Source organism: Canis lupus, chromosome 16 (genome assembly GCF_048164855.1).
Source record: "Canis lupus baileyi chromosome 16, mCanLup2.hap1, whole genome shotgun sequence".
Lineage (NCBI taxonomy): Eukaryota > Metazoa > Chordata > Mammalia > Carnivora > Canidae > Canis > Canis lupus.
Genome location: NC_132853.1, coordinates 58,031,038 through 58,049,824, shown reverse-complemented (window position 1 = coordinate 58,049,824; position 18,787 = coordinate 58,031,038). Strand labels below are relative to the sequence as shown.

General features: G+C 47.2%; 1 protein-coding gene across 6 annotated transcripts in view; it reads right to left on the bottom strand.

The window, feature by feature from the left end:
* Window positions 1-389: 389 nt before the first annotated feature.
* TNRC6C (trinucleotide repeat containing adaptor 6C) overlaps window positions 390-18,787 on the bottom strand; it is a 153,102-nt gene continuing 134,704 nt past the window's right edge. For all 6 annotated transcript variants that reach the window (XM_072781755.1, XM_072781752.1, XM_072781756.1 and 3 more), the window contains 8 exons: window positions 17,378-17,545; window positions 15,878-16,069; window positions 15,257-15,400; window positions 10,468-10,584; window positions 8,549-8,743; window positions 7,650-7,720; window positions 6,927-7,066; window positions 390-3,382 (listed from right to left, as the gene is read on the bottom strand). In XM_072781755.1, the coding sequence (XP_072637856.1) occupies window positions 3,022-3,382; window positions 6,927-7,066; window positions 7,650-7,720; window positions 8,549-8,743; window positions 10,468-10,584; window positions 15,257-15,400; window positions 15,878-16,069; window positions 17,378-17,545 (1,388 nt within the window). In that variant the 3' untranslated portion in view covers window positions 390-3,021. The remainder of the gene's footprint in view (window positions 3,383-6,926; window positions 7,067-7,649; window positions 7,721-8,548; window positions 8,744-10,467; window positions 10,585-15,256; window positions 15,401-15,877; window positions 16,070-17,377; window positions 17,546-18,787) is intronic.

Below are 18,787 nucleotides of genomic sequence, written 5' to 3'. Positions count from 1 at the left end.
CGCCTTTGTAACTCTCCTTGGTCCAAATCTTTCTGATGCCCAGACTGGGTTGCGGGTGATGGAGCCACAGTCCTTGGGCCAGACACCCGGCACACGGGGCCTGGCTGTGGCCTCAGACGCGGCGGATTCAGGCAGTGGCCGAGGTGGAGAGCTCCCACGCTCTCCTGTGCCTCTCGACTCGGAGGAAGGTTTTGGTGCGAACTGCAAAGCCACAAACGATAAAATTCTGAGTCAAGCAATTGATACTCAGAGTCCATCTAATTACCTACGTGAACTCTAAGGATACTGTGAAGAGTCAGGGAGTTTGTTACAGACAGCAGAGCAGCTCTCCCCAAGTACATAAAGTGGAAAATTGATGATTTCTGTCTGTGAAAAATAAAAAAAACACATTTATTTGAACAGCCAAGAAAAAAATTGCCATTTATTAAGATCCAACAAAGCGTTGTACTTTTGAAAGCAACTTTCGGTGCATGTTTTTCAACGATCACATTCTATGAGGAAAAAACATTAAAAGCCACAAACTTGTTTTTTAATCTCAGAGTTACAGACATCTTTAATTCAAAAGAAAAGGTCAAAAAAAAATCAACAAAAAACAAAAACAAACAGTCTTTACTTCCATCCCCAATTTTAAAATATCAGTTTTTCTACAACTCGATGCTAAGCGGCAGCATGGAAAGCTGTCTGGCGCACACACACGCACGCACACACGCACGCACATATATTTGATATACATACGTGAGGATATATACATCAAATATATAGAACGCATGTAATGGCAATGAGATGCTATTACTCTGAGGAAGGTTTGTTTAGCTAAATACACGACTAAACTTGAGAAAACAAGTCTTGAACCCAGTTTGTGCATAGTTCATGATCCTCTATAAAACCAGCTTTTGTTGATCTGCAATTTTGCAGGATCTTCTTTTTTTTTTTTTTTGTTTTTTGTTCTTTTTTTTGTTTTGTTTTGATAAAACCATTAAAAAGCTAATTAAAAAAAATGTAATGCACAAGTTTCCTGATCAAGCAGGCAGGGAGCACAATGTTCATATATTTTTAAACATACTTGAGGGTATGTTACTCCATTGTCTGTCTTTCTTGCAAAACAATCAAAACATTGATCATTTTTAAAACATAAAGCAATTTTTAATATATAAAGCACTCTTCAAACATCTATTTCTTTTGAGTCCGTTATTTGGTAAATATGTAACTGCTACACATTAGAGATTAGGTATTTTCCTTCTTTGTGTTTTTTTTCTTTTTCTTTTTTTTCTTTATTTTTTTTTTTTGTTTGTTTTTTAATAACATCTTCAGTGCTAGGAGTTGGGTTACAAAATACATGAAATGGTGTGGAGCTGCCCCTCGGGAACCCTGGCTTTCCTGAGAGCGCATCCGCATGTGCAAGACAGTGACCACAACGTCTCGTCGCCTCAACGACGGGGAACAATCGACAGTCCACAACGATGGCCGGAGGGAAGCGACGATACTGTTCAATCCCAGAGCTCTGAAGTAGCGTATCTGCATTCTGAAAATAGGTTTCTTTACCACGGAAGTCTCTTTTTTTTCTTTTTTTTTTTTTTAAATTCCTTTTTAAAATTTTTTTATTTTAAAGTCTGAAGGAGAAAAAAAGGTCTGTAAACAGGTGGGAGCCCTGAGCACGGGCCCCTCCAAAAGCGGTCACCACCCACGTCCAAGTGCTTGTCTCCGTTTCCCCCGCGGAGCCATCGGCTCTCCGCGAGGATCTATGGCCACACTTCTGCAACAGCTGTCTTCTCTCTCACTTTCTATTCCACATGGAAACACGGTGCAATACTCTGGTAATCAGTTTCTTGCATTAGTCCACAATAAAAAGCTGCTAAAGGTAGGTATACATATTATTTCTCCAGAGATATACACTGTAATTTTTAAACGCAATAACAGAGTCCTTGAGTAAACATTTACACATGAATTGTCACCGGCCCTGTCCTATGAATTCTCTTTCATGTATAGGATTAGCAAAAGGAAGGGCAGGGACACTCAGTGCAAAGTTAGAAGCTAATAATAGTAACAAACGTTTGACCAATGCGCCAAAAAAAAAGCATATACTGAATAAAAGGGAAAACCCACAGTTAAATCCCTCACACACAGAACACACAAACACAGAAAGTGCACACACACGCGCACGTGCACACACGCATACACGCTTCTGTTTCCACACATACACACACACACACACGCACATAGGCTGTGAACTCAGAAATGTTTCCTAGAGCCTGTTTCTGTGCACTGATGTCAGCCTGGAAGTGTAGAATTCGACGCGGCAAGTGTTCACATTTCCTTATTGGCCTGCTGGATTCAAGTATTTGCATGTTTGATATGTCTTTTTTTTTTAACTTTTAAAAAATATTTTTTGGGATAAAAAAAATGGCATGAAAAAGTAATGGAACAAGGGTAATGTGCATAGGCGGACCCGTGGGAGCAGAGAGCAGGCCGCAGGCCGCTGTCTCTGTGCAGCTTGCCGGTCTAGGCCACCAGGCCCGCCGTGTGGAGCCCGCGCTCTGCGCCCAGTGATGGACACCAGCTCCCCCTGATTACGGGGTCCGCCTCTGGTAATGTGCATAATCGTCACAGGCTCGTTTTAAATAGGCTTTCTCGTCTCCCTCCCTCCCGCCCCCCTTGATAAAATAACCCTTTCCAGCCCACAATCTGAAAAGTGCCCTTCATGATAGAACTATTCTAAGCAGCTTTTATACTTAAAAAATCAAAACGACAACACACCATACAAACATAAGACAACACAAAATAAAAAGCTATGAGGAACATCCTGTCATTAGCACGTGACACTGACCAAGCGCAGCCCGCACTGTCTCGGGAACAGTTCGCAAGGACTGCGGCCAGGGCTCGTCTTCAGTCTGGACAGAGGTACTCAAAGGGCTGCCGGGCTGCTCAGGTCCAGCGGGGTCCTCCGCGCCACCCGGACTGGAAAGGGGCAGCTTTTTCTTCCTGGTGCTGATGATTGTGGCGCCCATGGGGGTCCTGTCAGTGCTAGATGGATTCCCCACTGAGGAGGTCGCCAGGCAGCAGAGTGTTCAATGGGGTGGGGCTTCCAATCACCCTGCCGTCGTCACTGCTGGGCGGGCCCCACAGGCTGCTGGAGTACTGGGGGACCCCGCCCCACAGCAGGTCGCTGCTCCCTTTGCCTGCCAGACATGGGGCGCTCCAATGGCCAGGGTCGCTCCGCACCAGACCGTGGGAGCCGCCCGAGGCCCCCAGCCGCGTCTGGCCGGTCCCGGTACTGGACTGCCAGCTGGAGGTGGGCGGCAGTGCTTGGCCTTGGGCTAAGAAACGATTCACCTCTTCTTCGCCGGCAAACTCGGCCAAGATGGTAGTGTTTCCCAGAACACACCTAAAAGAGCAGGATGGCAACAAAATTGAGAGCTGTTTTTTTTTTTTTTTTGAAAGATAAATTTGATGGCGCTTCAGTTCGACTAAGAAAAAAAAAAACCAGAGAAGACTCAAATAAGTAAGATCAGAACTGAAAGAGGAGACATGACAGCTGATACCACAGAAACACAGCATCCGGAGAGACTCCTAGGAACAATTCTATACCAACAAATTGGACAACCTAGAAGAAATGGACAAATCCCTAGAAACAGATAACTACCAAGACCAAACCATGAAGAAAGAGAAAATCTAAACAGATGAATAATGATTAAGGAGACTGAATCACTGACCAAAAACCTACCAGCACAGAAAAGCCCTGGACCACAGAGTTTCACTGGTGAATTCTACCAAACATTTAAAAGAGAATTAACATCAATCCTTCTTGAACTCTTTCAAAACACTGAAGAGGAAGGAACACTCCCAAACACATTTTATGAGGCCTATGTTATCCTGATACCAAAGCTAGATCAGGACACAAGACAACTTACAGATCAATATCCCTGATGAACACAGATGTAAACATTCTCAACAAACTATTAGCAAAGTGAATTTAACAGCACATATAAAGGGTTACACATTCACGATGATGTGGTATCTAACTATTCCTGAGATACAGGATGGTTCAACATATGCAAATCACTAAGTGTGACACAACACACCAATGGGGTGAAAGACTCAAGTCCTGTTGTCTCATTAGATGTAGAAATAGCATTTGACAAAACACAATGACCTTTCATGATAAAGACCCTCCACAAGTGGGGGACAGAAGAAACAGGCCTCTGTGCCACAAAGGCCATCCGTATATGACACACACAAGCTAACATCATACTCAATTGGTGAGAGGCTAAAGGCATTTTCTCTAAGGTCAGGAACAAGACAAGGATGCCTGCTTTTGTCACCTCCATTCCACACAGTCCTGGAAGTCTGAGCCAGAGGGATCAGGCATGACAAATAAATGAAAGGCATCCAAATCAGAAAGGAAGAAGTAAAATTGTCACTATCTGCAGAAGACATGATCTTATATAGAGAAAATCCTAAAGACTCAACCAAAAACACTGTTAGAGGTAAGCAATGAATTCAGTAAAGTTGCAGCATATGAAATGGACATACGTAAAACAGCTACGTTTCTATGTACTAACAATGAAATAAATGAAAAATAAAGAAAAAAAATCTCATTCATGACAGCATCAAAAAACAAAAAAATACTTAGGGATATTTTAAAAAAAATACTTAGGGATAAATTTGACCAAACAATGAAACCTGAAAGACTTTAATGAAAAATTGAAGAAGGGGCACCTGGGTGGCTTAGCAGTTGAGCAACTGCCTTTGGCTCAGGTCGTGATCCCAGGGTCCCGGGATTGAGTGCCCATGGGCTCCCTGCATGGAGCCTGCTTCTCCCTTTGCCCGTGTCTCTCATGAATAAATAAATAAAATCTTTATAAAAAAATTGAAGAAGATACAAATGGAAGGCTATCCAGACAACTCAAAGCCATCTGTAGGTTCCATGCAATCTTTATAAAAATTCTAATGGGTTCTTTATAGAAATGGGTAGGGAACCATAAAAGACTCCAAATAGCCCTGGCAATTCTGAGAAAGAACAAAGCAGGAGGCATCAAACTTGCTGATTTCAAACTGTAATACAAAGCTATAGTATTCAAAACAGTATGGTACTGGCAAAAGAACCCCAGACACATAGACCAGTGGAGCAGAATAGAGCCCAGAAATAGATCCCCATGTAGACACTGATTTATATTTGACAAAGGAAGCAAGAGCACTCAGTGGAGGACAGTTCCTTTAACAAATCTGCCAGAAAACCTGGAGAAACGTGTGCAGACTAATGACAAGTGGACGCCTGTCTCACACCACTCAGAAAAGTTACCTCGACATGGGTTAAAGACCTAAATGTAAGATCTGGAACCATAAAACTCCTGGAAGAAAATAGGGAAAAAGCTCCTTGACATTGATTGGTCTTGGCAATGCTTTTTTGATAAGACACTAAAAGCATATGACCTGCCTGTCTGGCTCAGCTGGAAGAGCATGGGACTCTTTTTTTTTTTTTTTTTTTTAAGATTTTATTTATTTATTTGAGAGAGACAGAGAGAGGGAGCATTAGCAGCAGGGAGAAGAAGGGCAGAGGGAGCAGGAGAAGCAGACTCCCCGCTGAGCAGGGAGCCTGATGTGTGGCTCCATCCCAGGACCCCGGGATCATGATCTGAGGGCAGATGCTTAGCTGACTGAGCCACCCAGATGCCCCTAGTGTGTGACTCTTGATCTTGCAGTTGTGAGTGGAGTCCCATGCTGTGCATAGAGATTACTTGAATAAATAAAAATTAAAAAATAAATAAAAGCACAAGTAACAAAAGAAGAAAAATCAACAAGTAGGACTACATCAAACTAAAGCTCTTCTACACAGCAAAGGAAACTGTCAATATAATGAAAAGACAACCTACGGAATGAAAAAATATTCACAAACCATTTATTTGGTGTGGTTAATATCTAAAATATATAGAGAATCATGTAGCTCAATAACAACGAAAAAAGCCCAAACAACTTGATTAAAAGATGAGCAGAGGAACTGGACATTTTTCCAAAGAAGACATACAAACAGCCAACAGGTATATGAAAAGATACTCAACACTGCTGATCATCAGGGAAATACAAATCAAAACCCAACGAGATAATCACTTCACACTTGTTAGAATGGCTAGACTCAAACAGACAAATATAACAAGTGTTGGTGAGGATGTGCAGAAAAGAGGACCCTTGTGCACTGGTGGTGGGAATAAGGAATTAGTTCAGCTACTCCTGAAGTTCCTCAGAGAATTAAAAATGGAACCACCGTGTGATTCAGCAATCCCACTGCTTCAGTGCTGTCGCTGAGTACATCCACTCACACATCTTACCAAGGGCATCCTGTAATCAGTGGGGGGAGGTGGCTGGAAGATGGGTCACATGCCTGGTGCTACCTGGTGGAGAGAGCGTCTTCCTTCTGTCACTGCACTCAATGTGCATGCTTTTGGGGACCTCTCCCTAGTGGGGGGCGTGGCCGCGACAACTCCACAGCAGAAGAGAGATGCGTCATGAGATACCTGCTGCGGCATGGATCATGACCCCCGAGTCCCCACATGGGAGCTCTAGCCCCCAGCACTTCAGCTGTGCCTATATTTGGAGGTAGCTCTTTACACAGGTAATGGAAAGAAAAGATGCTCATCAGGGTGGACCCTGACCCACTATGATGTGTGTCTTTCTAAGAAGGGGGAGTTAGGACACACACACATCAAAGAGGCAACCATGTGAGGACACAGGAAGAGGGCAGCTGTCTGCAGGCCCAGGAGAGGAGCCCTAGAAGGAACTGCCCCTGCTGACACCCTCCAGAATTGAGAGGCAATGTCTGTTGCCTGTGGTGCTTTCTCACAGCAGCCCCTGGAGCACACATGACACCAGAACTTAGTGCTGCCAGGACATGCTAGGCCATGGGGCAGCCGAGTAGCGGCCAAGAGACGTACATGTGCAGGGACTTCTGGGCCTTGGCGGCCTCCTCCTTGGAGCTGTAGCGGACCACGGCGTTGCCTTGAGTCAGGTTCAGGTGGAATGTGACGAGAGGCCCGTGCTGCAAACACAGTGTCCGCAGGGTAGAGCCATCGATCTGATTGAGGAAGCAAAGGGGGCGGTAACGAGCTTCCTGGGACTTCTTCCACGACATTCTTAAAGAAAACGTATATGACCCTGGTGTACTAAACACTGGGAAATTGTCCGTCTTTCAAACGGCTTAGTGTGGAGGACTTTATGATTTTAACCATTTATGCCTTGTCATTTACCATGTACTTTTTAATACTGGATGTTTCAGTTATATTTCGTGAATTCCAAAAATGAGGAGAAAGTAAAGACCCCATTTTGGTTGTGGCCTCCCCACCCAGCCAGCTGGGATACATCACACAGAGCCCCTGGTTCCTGGCAGCCCCGCAGCCCCAGACCCCGGGAAAGGGGAGTGCAGGACAAATGAGTCTTCAGTGGGTATAATTAAAGGCAAGTGACTCTGTCTAAAAGGTAGACTCTTTAAGCCTCAAAAGAGTAAAACGTAAACAATCTGCCAGGAACACGGGCCTGTCTGCCTGTGGCTGCCCACACCACCTTTGGGACCCCGTGAGGGCCCCCTGCACGGAGGCCAGCATGCATGGGGGGCAGTGGGAACCTGCCTGCTTGGTGACCCCCTCGGCAGGTGCCTGTACCTGGGGCGTGAGGTTGCGGAGAACGAGCCAGCTGCTTGTCCGTCCTGAGGTGTCGGTGCTCCATGCGGAACCTGCACGAGCCAAGGGAGAGCCTGGTCAGCACGGCCACCAGAGGCTTCTTGCTAACATGTACGGTAGCACAGACCCAGACTGCCACTGCTAGCTCTAAGTCTTTCTCAACCTTTGAAAACCCATGTTATCTTTTTGGTTTGGTGAACCCAAAACCACAATTCCTGCTGAGGTGACCCCCTGGGGGTCCCGTCTCCTCCTCTGCCCCCACGCCCCTTAGAATCAATGCTCTGAATGCTGGGTGCTAATACAGCAGACCCACAGGACTATTACAGGCGACGGCAATTTTCAAATTATTTGCAACTGGTTTCAAACTCAGCTTAAGTTCCCAGCACATGTCTTCCACGCCTGCAGCTTGGGGGAGGGTGCTGATGGAGGCCAGCAGAACGGCAGCCCTGGGATGCAGTAGCCAGTTCACACTGGAGGCCTGGTTTTGTTCCTGGCCTGGAAAGCCCCTTGCTCCAGTGAAATGTTGTGGAGAAGTAAATACCAAAGTGGCAATTGAGCCCTTTGTGCTGGCTGAATGTACCTCCTCCAAGGGCTCAGCGTGGCCCCTGGAGGGGTGCTGTGACTGCCAGGACCGCCTGCCTCAGGACACACTGGAGCCCAGGATGGAGGTGAAAACCATGGCAGCTGGAGCGCTGCGCAGATGGCTGCCCTGACAGTGCAGAGTGCCTTGGCCTGTCCTAGGCCCTCCTGGGTTCTAGGGGTGGGGACAGCCGTCCTTACAGAGCAGCAAGAGGACAAGATAACAGGCATACTCATCCCTAAAGGGCAAACCGAGCAGGCCCTGAGCCCCCGTGCCCCTCCAACCTGCCCCATTTGCGTACCCGAGGAGTAGGAGCTGGTCCAGCCGAGGGGGCTGGCTCCCCAGGTGGAGGAAGGCTTGGGATTGCTTAGCCCTGGAGGCGGCCTTGTGGGTGCAGTAGTGTTTCTGGGCACCTTCCACAGTTCATGAGATAGAGAGGCTTGCGTGTGGGAGGCAGGGCCAGAGGACCACGTCGATTTCATGTCTGACAGTTTACCTAGAAAGGCAGAGATGCAGAAGAAGACAGAGAAGAAAAGCCCCCTCAGACTCTGGGAAACGTACAAAGTGCTCTCTGGCACCAGTGGACAATACCAAGTAATGCGTGCCCGCATGAGAACCATGGGGTATGTGTCCTCTTGAATCCCGGCCCAGAGACTGTGGCTGTGCCCTGTGTCCAGAGGAAGCCTCGCCAGGACTTCTGATACGAATTTGCTAAGTGTGCCAGAATCAAGTTTGCCACGGAAAACAGCATTTCTGTAGTTTGAGGTTAAAGTTAACTTATTGACATATTCTACTGGGACAAGCATTTTATAATGGAACAAATTAATCAAGATCAAAGCCTAACATGTAGATCTTTTAAGCTATTTCTTTAGGTATCACAGACCCTTTTCAAGGCAACACCTCCTGACAACCCACAACTTTGAGATGAGCCTGCTGGGCCACATGGTAGAAATGGACGCATGTGGCCCAGCTGCCAGGGGCTGAGCGTTTGGCATCTTAGTACCTCCACTGGGGGAAGAAGGCTCACTGGGAGGAAAAAACAAACTGGTAATGACTCTGAGCTCTGGTGTTTCTGGAACCCAGGGCTTGGTTGGGATGTGCACACACCTGGACATGTGCCAGGCTTGCCTCACCCGCCCCGCGTGACCAGGACAGGAAGTGCTGGCGGCAGAGTGGTCGCTGTCGCTGTGGTCTCTGAATAGCACCGCAGCGACCAGGCCAACACAAACTCTGCATGAAGTTCCCCTCCACCCCTAGCCACCGTGACTTCAAACAAATGCTAATCTTAGTGAAGTTGTCACTGATGAGAAAAACAAAAATGCCAGAAAAACTGCTGGAGATTCAGGGAAAGTAGCCCTTCTCTTTAGCTAAATGATCATGGAAGTATTAGAGGTCTACACACATCTCCTCTGTAAATGTCAGAACTAATAAACATTAGAAGGAATGAAATAGTCCAGAAGTTCTCTCTCTTTTTTTTAAAGAGTTTATTTATTTATTCATAGACACAGAGAGAGAGGCAGAGACACAGGCAGAGGGAGAAGCAGGCTCCATGCAGGGAGCCGATGTGGTACTCGATCCCGGGTCTCCAGGATCACACCCCAGGCTGCAGGTGGCGCCAAACCGCTGCGCCACAGGGGCTGCCCCCGAGAGGTTCTCTTTTTTTCAGTAAGATTCTAACTAAACTATATGTTGAATCACTGTATTTACACCTGAAGCTGTGTGTTAACCATGCTGGGATTAAAATTAAAATATTAAATTGACTGGAGTGTGGGAAAAAAAGGATGCTAAACTATATCAAAACGACTTTCTTCCCCAGGTACTAATATTATAGGAATTCCAACAGCATCCTTACATTGGTTTAAAAAAGTCTGCATGACAAGGTTTGAAGGAATACAGAAATGTACTGAGTCTAAAAGATATTTCTTACTTTAAGGACTTCTAAAAGTCTAGGGTAACAAAGAAATAATCCAGGCGCAGCACTGATCCGAGTGATGGGACGTGGCCATACTTCCTGGGACCTACTCTTGTCTCCTCCATCGAATTCCGTGCAGACGTTGTCTGCACATTCTGAGCCCTCATGTCCTCCTTTTAACCACGGGGAGGGCAGAGAAGGGGTGCGGGTCTGTGTGGGCAGAGGTGCCCAGGCCCCCTCTCCGTCACACCACATGGCCCCCTGGCTCCGGGCTGAGTGGGCAGACGTCAGGGGAGGCCAGTGCGTACCTGCAATGCTGGGCGCGGGCGCGATGCTGCTGAAAGAGCGACCGTAGCCGGAGGCACTGAGCGGCCAGGCACTCGAGGAAGGCAGCGCGGCACTCTGAGATGACGGTGGGGAGGACCCTGCAGAAGCAGACATGGCACTGAGAGAGGCGGCGGTGGGTGCACTGGGGCAGCCCCTGTGCCTGGAGGTGTGAAAGTGCCACCCACCAAGAGGGGGTCTCCTCCGAAGGGGCCAGTTTTGGTCGGGGGCTGACAATACGGGCGTGACACGGATGGGGGCACGGCCGGGGCAGGCAGGTCCCGGCGCCCAGCAGGCAGGGAGGCCAGGAGGTAGAAGCAGCCTCTCAGAAGCAGGGCTCCAGGCGGGAGAGACAAGGATGTGCAGCAGAATGCAGAGAACCATCCGGGGTGTGAACCGATCTCACGAACTCCCTCCCAAGGAGAATGAAACTCATAGTACACGGTGCTCCCTATCTTTTCACGCCTCAAACAATATTCACAAAGCTAAAAACCAAGAAACTCCAAGCTTTTTGTTACACATTTTTCTGTAGGAAGACCAGCACTTCATTCTGATCCAAAAGTCTCAGGTGTCCACCAGCTCCCATCCAGGCTCTCCCTTCTGACATGGGCATGAGGCAAGCCCCGTGCAGGGGCTAAAGGACTGTATCCCCAGCCGCAGACCCCTCCTGTGCAAACACCCGCTCATGCGCCTGGGAGGGAGGCTGGCGGGTGTGGCTGCCCCTGCTTGGCTCCCTGCTGTCCGGAGTCTCCAGGTCAACCCCCGCTCCACCTCCCAGGTTTCTCTGGGGAGAGTAGAAAGCTGGGGAACAAGGAGGGTCAAGCAGTGCTGACAGGGTTAGAACAGGACAGAATCAGAGCTCTTGTGATTAGGAAAGTGACTCCACCGATGTGTGGGACATGAGCATATGACAGTCTGCTTGTCATATTTAGTTCCACAAACAGAATCTCACAAGACATGGAAGGGCCCCCCACCCAGGGAGGTGCACCAAACAACCTCAGGAATACCCTTCACAGAGACTACCATGGGGGACCTCTCAGACTTGCGCAGTGTGTAACCTGCACAGCTGTCTACAGCTGCCCTACGGTGATGGATCTCCTTAGAATGAGGGCACTAGAACTCATGAACATTAAAACTGATTTGTAATCTATAGGTCTGCAATTAAATACAAAACAAAACAGTCCTACTGGTATCTTAAGCTTACATCTTAAACTCCCCTCTTCCATTTACCAACAAAATATAATCACCCCAAGATCCCAAGATTAGAGATTATTTATTTAGCCTTCTGTGGTATTTATTTATTTATTTTTAGATTGTATTTATTTATGAGAGGCACACAGAGAGAGAAGCAGGCTCCCTGAGGGGAACCCAATGCAGGACTCGATCTCAGGACCCTGGGATTTTGCCCTGAGCCAAAGGCAGATGGTCAACCACTGAACCACCAAAGTGCTCCTGTGTTATTTTTTTTTAATTTAACAATGGAGTGCTTAGATTTCAACAGTGCTCTACTCAATGCTATGAAATGGCATGACTGTACTTCACCATCCTGGTTAATGTTCACTTCATACAGATTATAGCTGTACCCACCATCCAAACAAATACTGTAAACATGTGAATTTTAGTATCAATTCAGAACTTAATGGCAATAAATGAAAAACAAAAATGCAAATTAAGGCGACACCTACTATAATTGATACTTGACAGAAAAAAACAGAAAGCTGCATTAAAAAATATATAAAATAAATAAGCCAGTATCAAGAGGTTAATGGCTATTCTCCTTGTTTTCCTCCTAGGGCACAGTTTCTTGATTTTTTTTTTCTCTCTGTTCTTTTTTTTTTTTTTAAATTTTATTTTTTTCCAAGAACAGATTTTATTGCAGGCACCCTCGGGCGAGGTTCCACGACTCACGGGGGAAAGAGAGTGAGTCCGGGAAGTCACGCCAAGACAAGGTGGTAGGGGGTTTACATAACGTTGTAAGGCAGAACGGTTTCCTATTGGTTGGCTCATCTGCAAAGGGAGGATTGCAAGCCGACCAGTCAGAGCGACTTTCACCATGCAATGGAAGGATTGCAATCCAACCAGTCAGAGTGACCCTCACTATGCAAAGGAAGGATTGCAATTCGACCAGTCAAAGGTGACTTCCTCCTCTGGGGTTTGAAGGGCATTGGGTTCGGTTGGGGAAGTCCAAAGGGGAGGTGTAAGGGTCTGCGTCAAGCTGTCAGCAGGTCATTGGTCCATTGGCGTCCCAAGTGGAGGTGGTGACAGGAACCTCAGCCATTTTGGGGTATCCGCCATCTTGAGGAGTTTCCCTTCCCGCCTGGCCCCAACATTCTGACTTTTTTTTTTTAATCTACGATAGTCACACAGAGAGAGAGAGAGGCAGAGACACAGGCAGAGGGAGAAGCGGGCTCCATGCACTGGGAGCCCGACGTGGGATTCGATCCCGGGTCTCCAGGATCGTGCCCCGGGCCAAAGGCAGGCGCCAAACTGCTGCGCCACCCAGGGATCCCTGACCTTTTGTTTTATATAATGGTGTCGGGGGCTTTCTCTCTGTTTTTAAGGTCAAGCTGTTTAGTCAAAAGTATGATAGCTGGGGGTGGGTGGGGAAAGCAGTCAGCTCAGTTGGTGAAGCATGCAACTCTTGATCTTGGGATTGTGGGTCTGAGTCCCATGTCTGGTGTAGAGATTATTTAAAAATTTAAAAAAAAAAAAAAAGCAAAACTGGAGCATATGGCTGGTTCACTTGGGGGAGCGTGTGACTCTCAATCTCAGGGTCATGAGTTCAAGCTCCACGGTGGGTGTGGGGCCTACTTCAAAAAAATTTTTTTTAAAAAAGTGTAAAAATTAAGGAACGTCTGGGTGGCTCAGAGGTTTGGCACCACCTTCGGCCCAGGGTGTGGTCCTGGAGTCCCAGGATCAAGTCCCACGTTGGGGTCCCTGCATGGAGCCTGCTTCTCCCTCTGCCTGCCTGTGCCCTTGCCTCTCTCTCTCTCTCTCTCTCATGAATAAATAAATTTAAAAAAATATATAAAAAATAAAAAAGATTTAAAAAGTATATATATATGTATGTATATATGTATGTATGTATACTTTATATATATTATATATACATATATATATATATATATAAATATATAAAGATGGCTTTTGTGGCTCAATCTCTGAGGAAGGTCAGCTAAAGGGGCTGCCTGGAAGTTCCTTGCGTGTGGGGAGCAGCACATCACACTCTAGAGAGAGGCGGTCAGCAAGGTCTGGCCTTTGCCATCCTACTGGACTGTGGCAGTGGCATTATTACATACCAAATCTATGTACAGAGAAGTTCTGTATGTTCCTCTTCTCCAAATAATGAACCACGAGGGGCAAAGGAGCAGAGAACCAACGGTTCTCCAGGGCATGCAGGAGCCTGGTGGGAGCTGCCTAAGACTGGCCACTGACAGCCCCCAGAAGTCACATGACATCACGTGAGCTTCGAGGTGCCCAGGCTGGACCGCTGCCTAACTCTTTACCTTGGAGCTGGAGACTGCGCTTTCTCATCTTATCCTGACACCAGTGCCTCTATCTGCCTATCTCTGTCTCAGCCACGCTGGACTGGAGGACAGCTGCTTGCAACCTGCCCTTAGAATTCACCTACTTCTCTAGGCCGCCTTTGTCACATCATGGCACGCTTGTGCAAATGTGGAGGTCACCTGCAATGCTCCAGGGGACCACTAGAGGACCCACAGGGCACTAGCAGGAAGCTCTGTGCTACGCTGAGTAACCTCAACTCTTTCTGGGGTCTTTCAATACCTGGGTCAGCGCAGTCTGTTCACACCTGCCCAAGATCCTCAAAATACCCCAACGGACACTCCTGCTGTGACATGACCCTGCTGCCACACTTACAGGGACAAGCACTGGGGGCTGAGTCTGACTGCTTGCTTGTGACTCACCCTGCCCCCTGGCATCTCACATAGGCTCCACTTCCTGTCCCCTGTACCACTCCTTTGTCCCCAACAGCAGGGCTGCTCTAGGAAGCGAGGCATGCACAACATTGAACAGGATGATCCGTACTTCTGCTGGCTTTCTACCCAAACCACAGCAACACCTAGAAGCCTATCACTTTAAAGAACCCTACCTTTCTCTCCCAGTCTCACTTTAAGTGGGAAACCCGAATTAACATTCTGGGACCGAGTGGTCTTACTGGGGATGAGCCTCTGTGGCAGCCTAGCTATTCCCTCCCACTATTTGGATGTCGGCACTGCCACTGTATCAGGGTGGGCACTTCCAGAGCTGCTCTGTCTACCCTTCTCAGCATCATGCCTAACAGCGGCATGTATGCCTCCATCATCACAGCTAGCTCCTCACTTCCTCCTGCTGGGTCCAAGGCTGACACAGGGTGAGCCCAGATCTAGCACCACGATTGTGCCAGGAACACAGTGCTGGGGACGGATTTCAGACTTTTTTACCAGACGTTGTGGAAGGAAACAGATTGGGGTGGAGAAGTAAGTAAGGGGTCAATCTGCCTGCAGTTTCAATAAATTTTAAGTGGGAACCTGTTCACTGAGAAGCTTAATGGTTAATATCGGGATGTACTGGCACAGGGCTCAGAAAGGATGTGTTCATAAATCCAGCAAATCAATCTCCATTTTCACCATTAGCACTATCTCCAGATGGTGAGAAGTGCTCACAGATGTGTCTCACAGCATCCCTGCCCCACAGCCCGCACACCACCCTGGCGCCTCTGAACGCACGTAGGAGGCCTTCTGTGCCAAGCAGGTCGAGTCCCGCTCTCCTCACCTCCACTCTTGAGGAGGTAGCGGTTGACGTCCTGTATGGTGGTATTAATGGTGGGCCCAGTGGGGACGCTTCCAGGAGTGACGTCGGGGTCGTTCTCGGGATCAATATTCTGAAGTCCTTTCCATGGAACTCCAGGATGGAATTCTGGAAAATTCCAAACAAAATGGAAATCAAAACATGAGTAATACAATATCTTCACACTCCTTCATGATAATTCATGGAAATTCTTATAATCTGCTAGTTAGAATAGAAGACACATCCTTCACTTTCTTTCAGTAAATCACCCACCCTTTGGAACAAGCTAGAAGTAGGGATTATAGTGGCCACATTAAGAGAGTGTTCAGATGGTGTGGAGTCTAGAAACAGTCTGGCCAGATGAGATACAGCATCCATTCTCCTTCCACTCCCCTCACTGAACTGAGGGACTACAGAAAAACGCTGGGTGCTAACCACTTCCCAAATCTGTGTGACAAACAGATTTCTAGGGGAAAAGCCAAAGCTATGGGGTTCGTGTTTCTAGGACTCTTAGTTCAGATCCTGGCTTCTCTGGAGCAGAGTTGCTCTCCTCAGGCTTGGGGCAGCTCTGATCTGCTGCTGCACAGAAGCGTTGCACACTCTTACCTGGGGGCCAGTTGATGCTGGAGCCATTGGAGATTTTATCACTGTCAGATTTGGCACGTGACCAGCTATGGGGAACAGCTACAGGAGGACTGGCTGGTGACTCACTGTTCTGGATTAAATCGTACCGGCCATAGGAGTCGTCGATGGAGGACTTAGCTGGAGGCCCAATGCTTAGACCTCCAGGGATAGCACCTGTGGGGACAGTGGGAAACAAAGAGCTGAGTGAACACGGGAGCTCCTGACCCTCACTACTAGGCACTGGGCCCCGCCCCTTTCAGAGGTACATGAACCATCAGACTTGGTTTGTCCAGCACTCTCTAAAGATAAGTAACCATTTTGGTTAGCCCAAACTTCATCTGTGAAAGACTGAAATTGTTTTACTTATTTTTAAAAAATATTTTATTTATTTGAGAGAGAGAGCGCGAGCGAGCGAGAGAGTGCAAGAGTAGTGGGGAGGGGCAGAGGGAGAGGGAGAAGCAGACTTCCGGCTGAGCAGGGAGCCTGATGTAGGGCTCCATCTCAGGACCCGGGGATCTTGACCTGAGCCAAAGGCAGACGCCTAACCGAGCCACTGAGGCCCCCCTCTTTTTATTTTTTTAAGATTTTAAGTGATCTCAACCCCAACATGGGCCTCAAACTCACAAACTGAGACCAAGAGTCGCATGCTCCACCCACTGAGCCATCCAGGCACTCCAAGACCAAACAAAATTCCTTAAGAACCATTTTAGTTTCTCAAGTTGGAAACCTTGATAAAACACAAACCCATACCATTGAAAGCAGGCCTGTGCCATTCTGGGCCAGCTTATGAGTCTCTGTAGTTAGCTATGGACTTTGCAGTTGTGTGTGTCCTGCCCTCCCTCTGTAAGGACACACTGGGTGTGTGAACACAGAGCCCTTATCTTCTGGACTGGACCGCCCTGCCAGAGGCGATTATGCTCTCCTGCCAAGGCCAGGAAGGTGCCCCGGTAGCGTGTGAGGATTTTCTTGTAGAATTAACGGTTATTAATTTTTGTTTTTCCTTTTAGAATATTTATATCAAGAAAGAATCATATGTCTATTACATTTTCCCTATTTATGCTATCAGGAAACTGGGAGCTAAAGTTAATGCTTAATAGTGAGGTCACCTCCTCTAGTTATCAGCACTTTTGCTTCTTTTTTTTAAGCATTTGATTTTCTATTGTGTTTCATCATTTTATTGAAAAATTTTTTTCTCAGTAGACAAATTTTTTATTGAAGAACACAGGTATCAATAACAAATATGCAGACTATGACCAATGTTCTTTGTTGCCCTGGGGTATTTTCAACTCCGGCTGGGTTTATAGCAAAGACCTGAAGATTGAGGTTTCAGAAAGTTTGACCACAGCCCAGATTACACACTCTGTGATCGAATTCTTAGACAAGAGACTCAGTGGGAGTGATAGAATGAGTATGCTCTACACCTGGAGAGTCAGCAGTTGGAACAGGCATGGCTGGGCCACAGGCACCCCAGCTTAGACATACCATGCTTGCTGGGGTTCTGATCGAGGGGAGAAGCAGCACCGGGTAAGTTGTCCATCGGGTTGGGGTGTGTCCACTGAGGGAGACGTGACTGGGACTGGGACGGGTCCTTCACCGACAAACCACCAGTCATGTCCATGCTGTTGACATTCATGTTTGGGTTCAGTCCAGCTAAAAATAGAAATGCTGTTAGCATATGCCTACTCTTCCTCTAGATTTTATTGCATTCTAAAGCTCTCCTGGAGAATCAATCCAAGTCTTAACTCATGGCCACATACTTCACTCTAACTTTTAATGCTGGTAGAAAGAAAAACTTTTGTCTTTTAAACAACATGTTAAGTTTCCAGGAACATTATTCCTGAATTAAGGTGAAATGGAAATGAACATTCTCTGATTAAGTAAGACCAACAACTCTCCATTTCACACGTTTCAGAGTTAAACATGGTCCCAGTGCTCCTCAGTACCCACAGAAAGACAGTGCAAGTCCAGACAATTTGGAAAATCTTTTTTGATCTTAGGATATCTTAGGGAAACTCACCAGATCAATATAACTCTTTCAGAGTTCTGACAGTGTTCTAAAGTAGCACCTCCAGAACAATCTAGTAGCAATAACGCAATTCCACTTTGAGTGAACTTACTTTACTAAAAGTCTGCTCTTCAGGACTTTAAATATCAAACTCATTTTAAGGACTTGACCTATTGGAGAGCGTCGGGGACTGCTGCCTGCCCCCAGCTGGAGTGCATGCCAACCCTGGGTTTTCTTTCTCACAGCTAAAGAACCTGCTGCTGTATCTGGCAACACCGTGCCAGGTTACTAAGGAGAGGGAGGAGGATGATAAAGAGTCCCTGATGGGGCCACCAGTTACGAGCTGGACTGAATGCTCAGCTGGTGGAGAATACTTGGCAGGTGCGCACCCTAGGATCCACAGACTGTACATCTTGGTACATGAGTCAAAGTTAATCTGTACTCCTAAGCAAAGTATCAATCAGGTTTGTTCTTGGCTTTAAATCCGTGATGGCCAAGTCAAATGCATACAGGGGCCCAGTGGCTATGAAGTGGGCCTGGTGGGGATAGTGGCAAATACACACACAACTCTGCAGATGAAACAAAATGTCTGTGCATGTTAGATGCTGCCTGGGGCTGCCTGTGTGGGGTTCACACGGATGGCAATCTTTACTTCCATTTGTACAGATCCAGTCAGGTGAGTGGACAACAAGGCTGGGCTCTGGCCTGGCCTTTAAAATGCTTGGCCTGAACCTATCTCCCCAACTTGCATGCTCATATGTGGACCCCCACCCACAACTTAGCACGACCACCCTGGACACTCCCTTTCCTCTGTTCCAGGCTCTTGTCACTAAAGTCCAGCTCATCTGGGATCCAAGCTTAGCTCCTGCACTGGGTTCTTCCTTCAC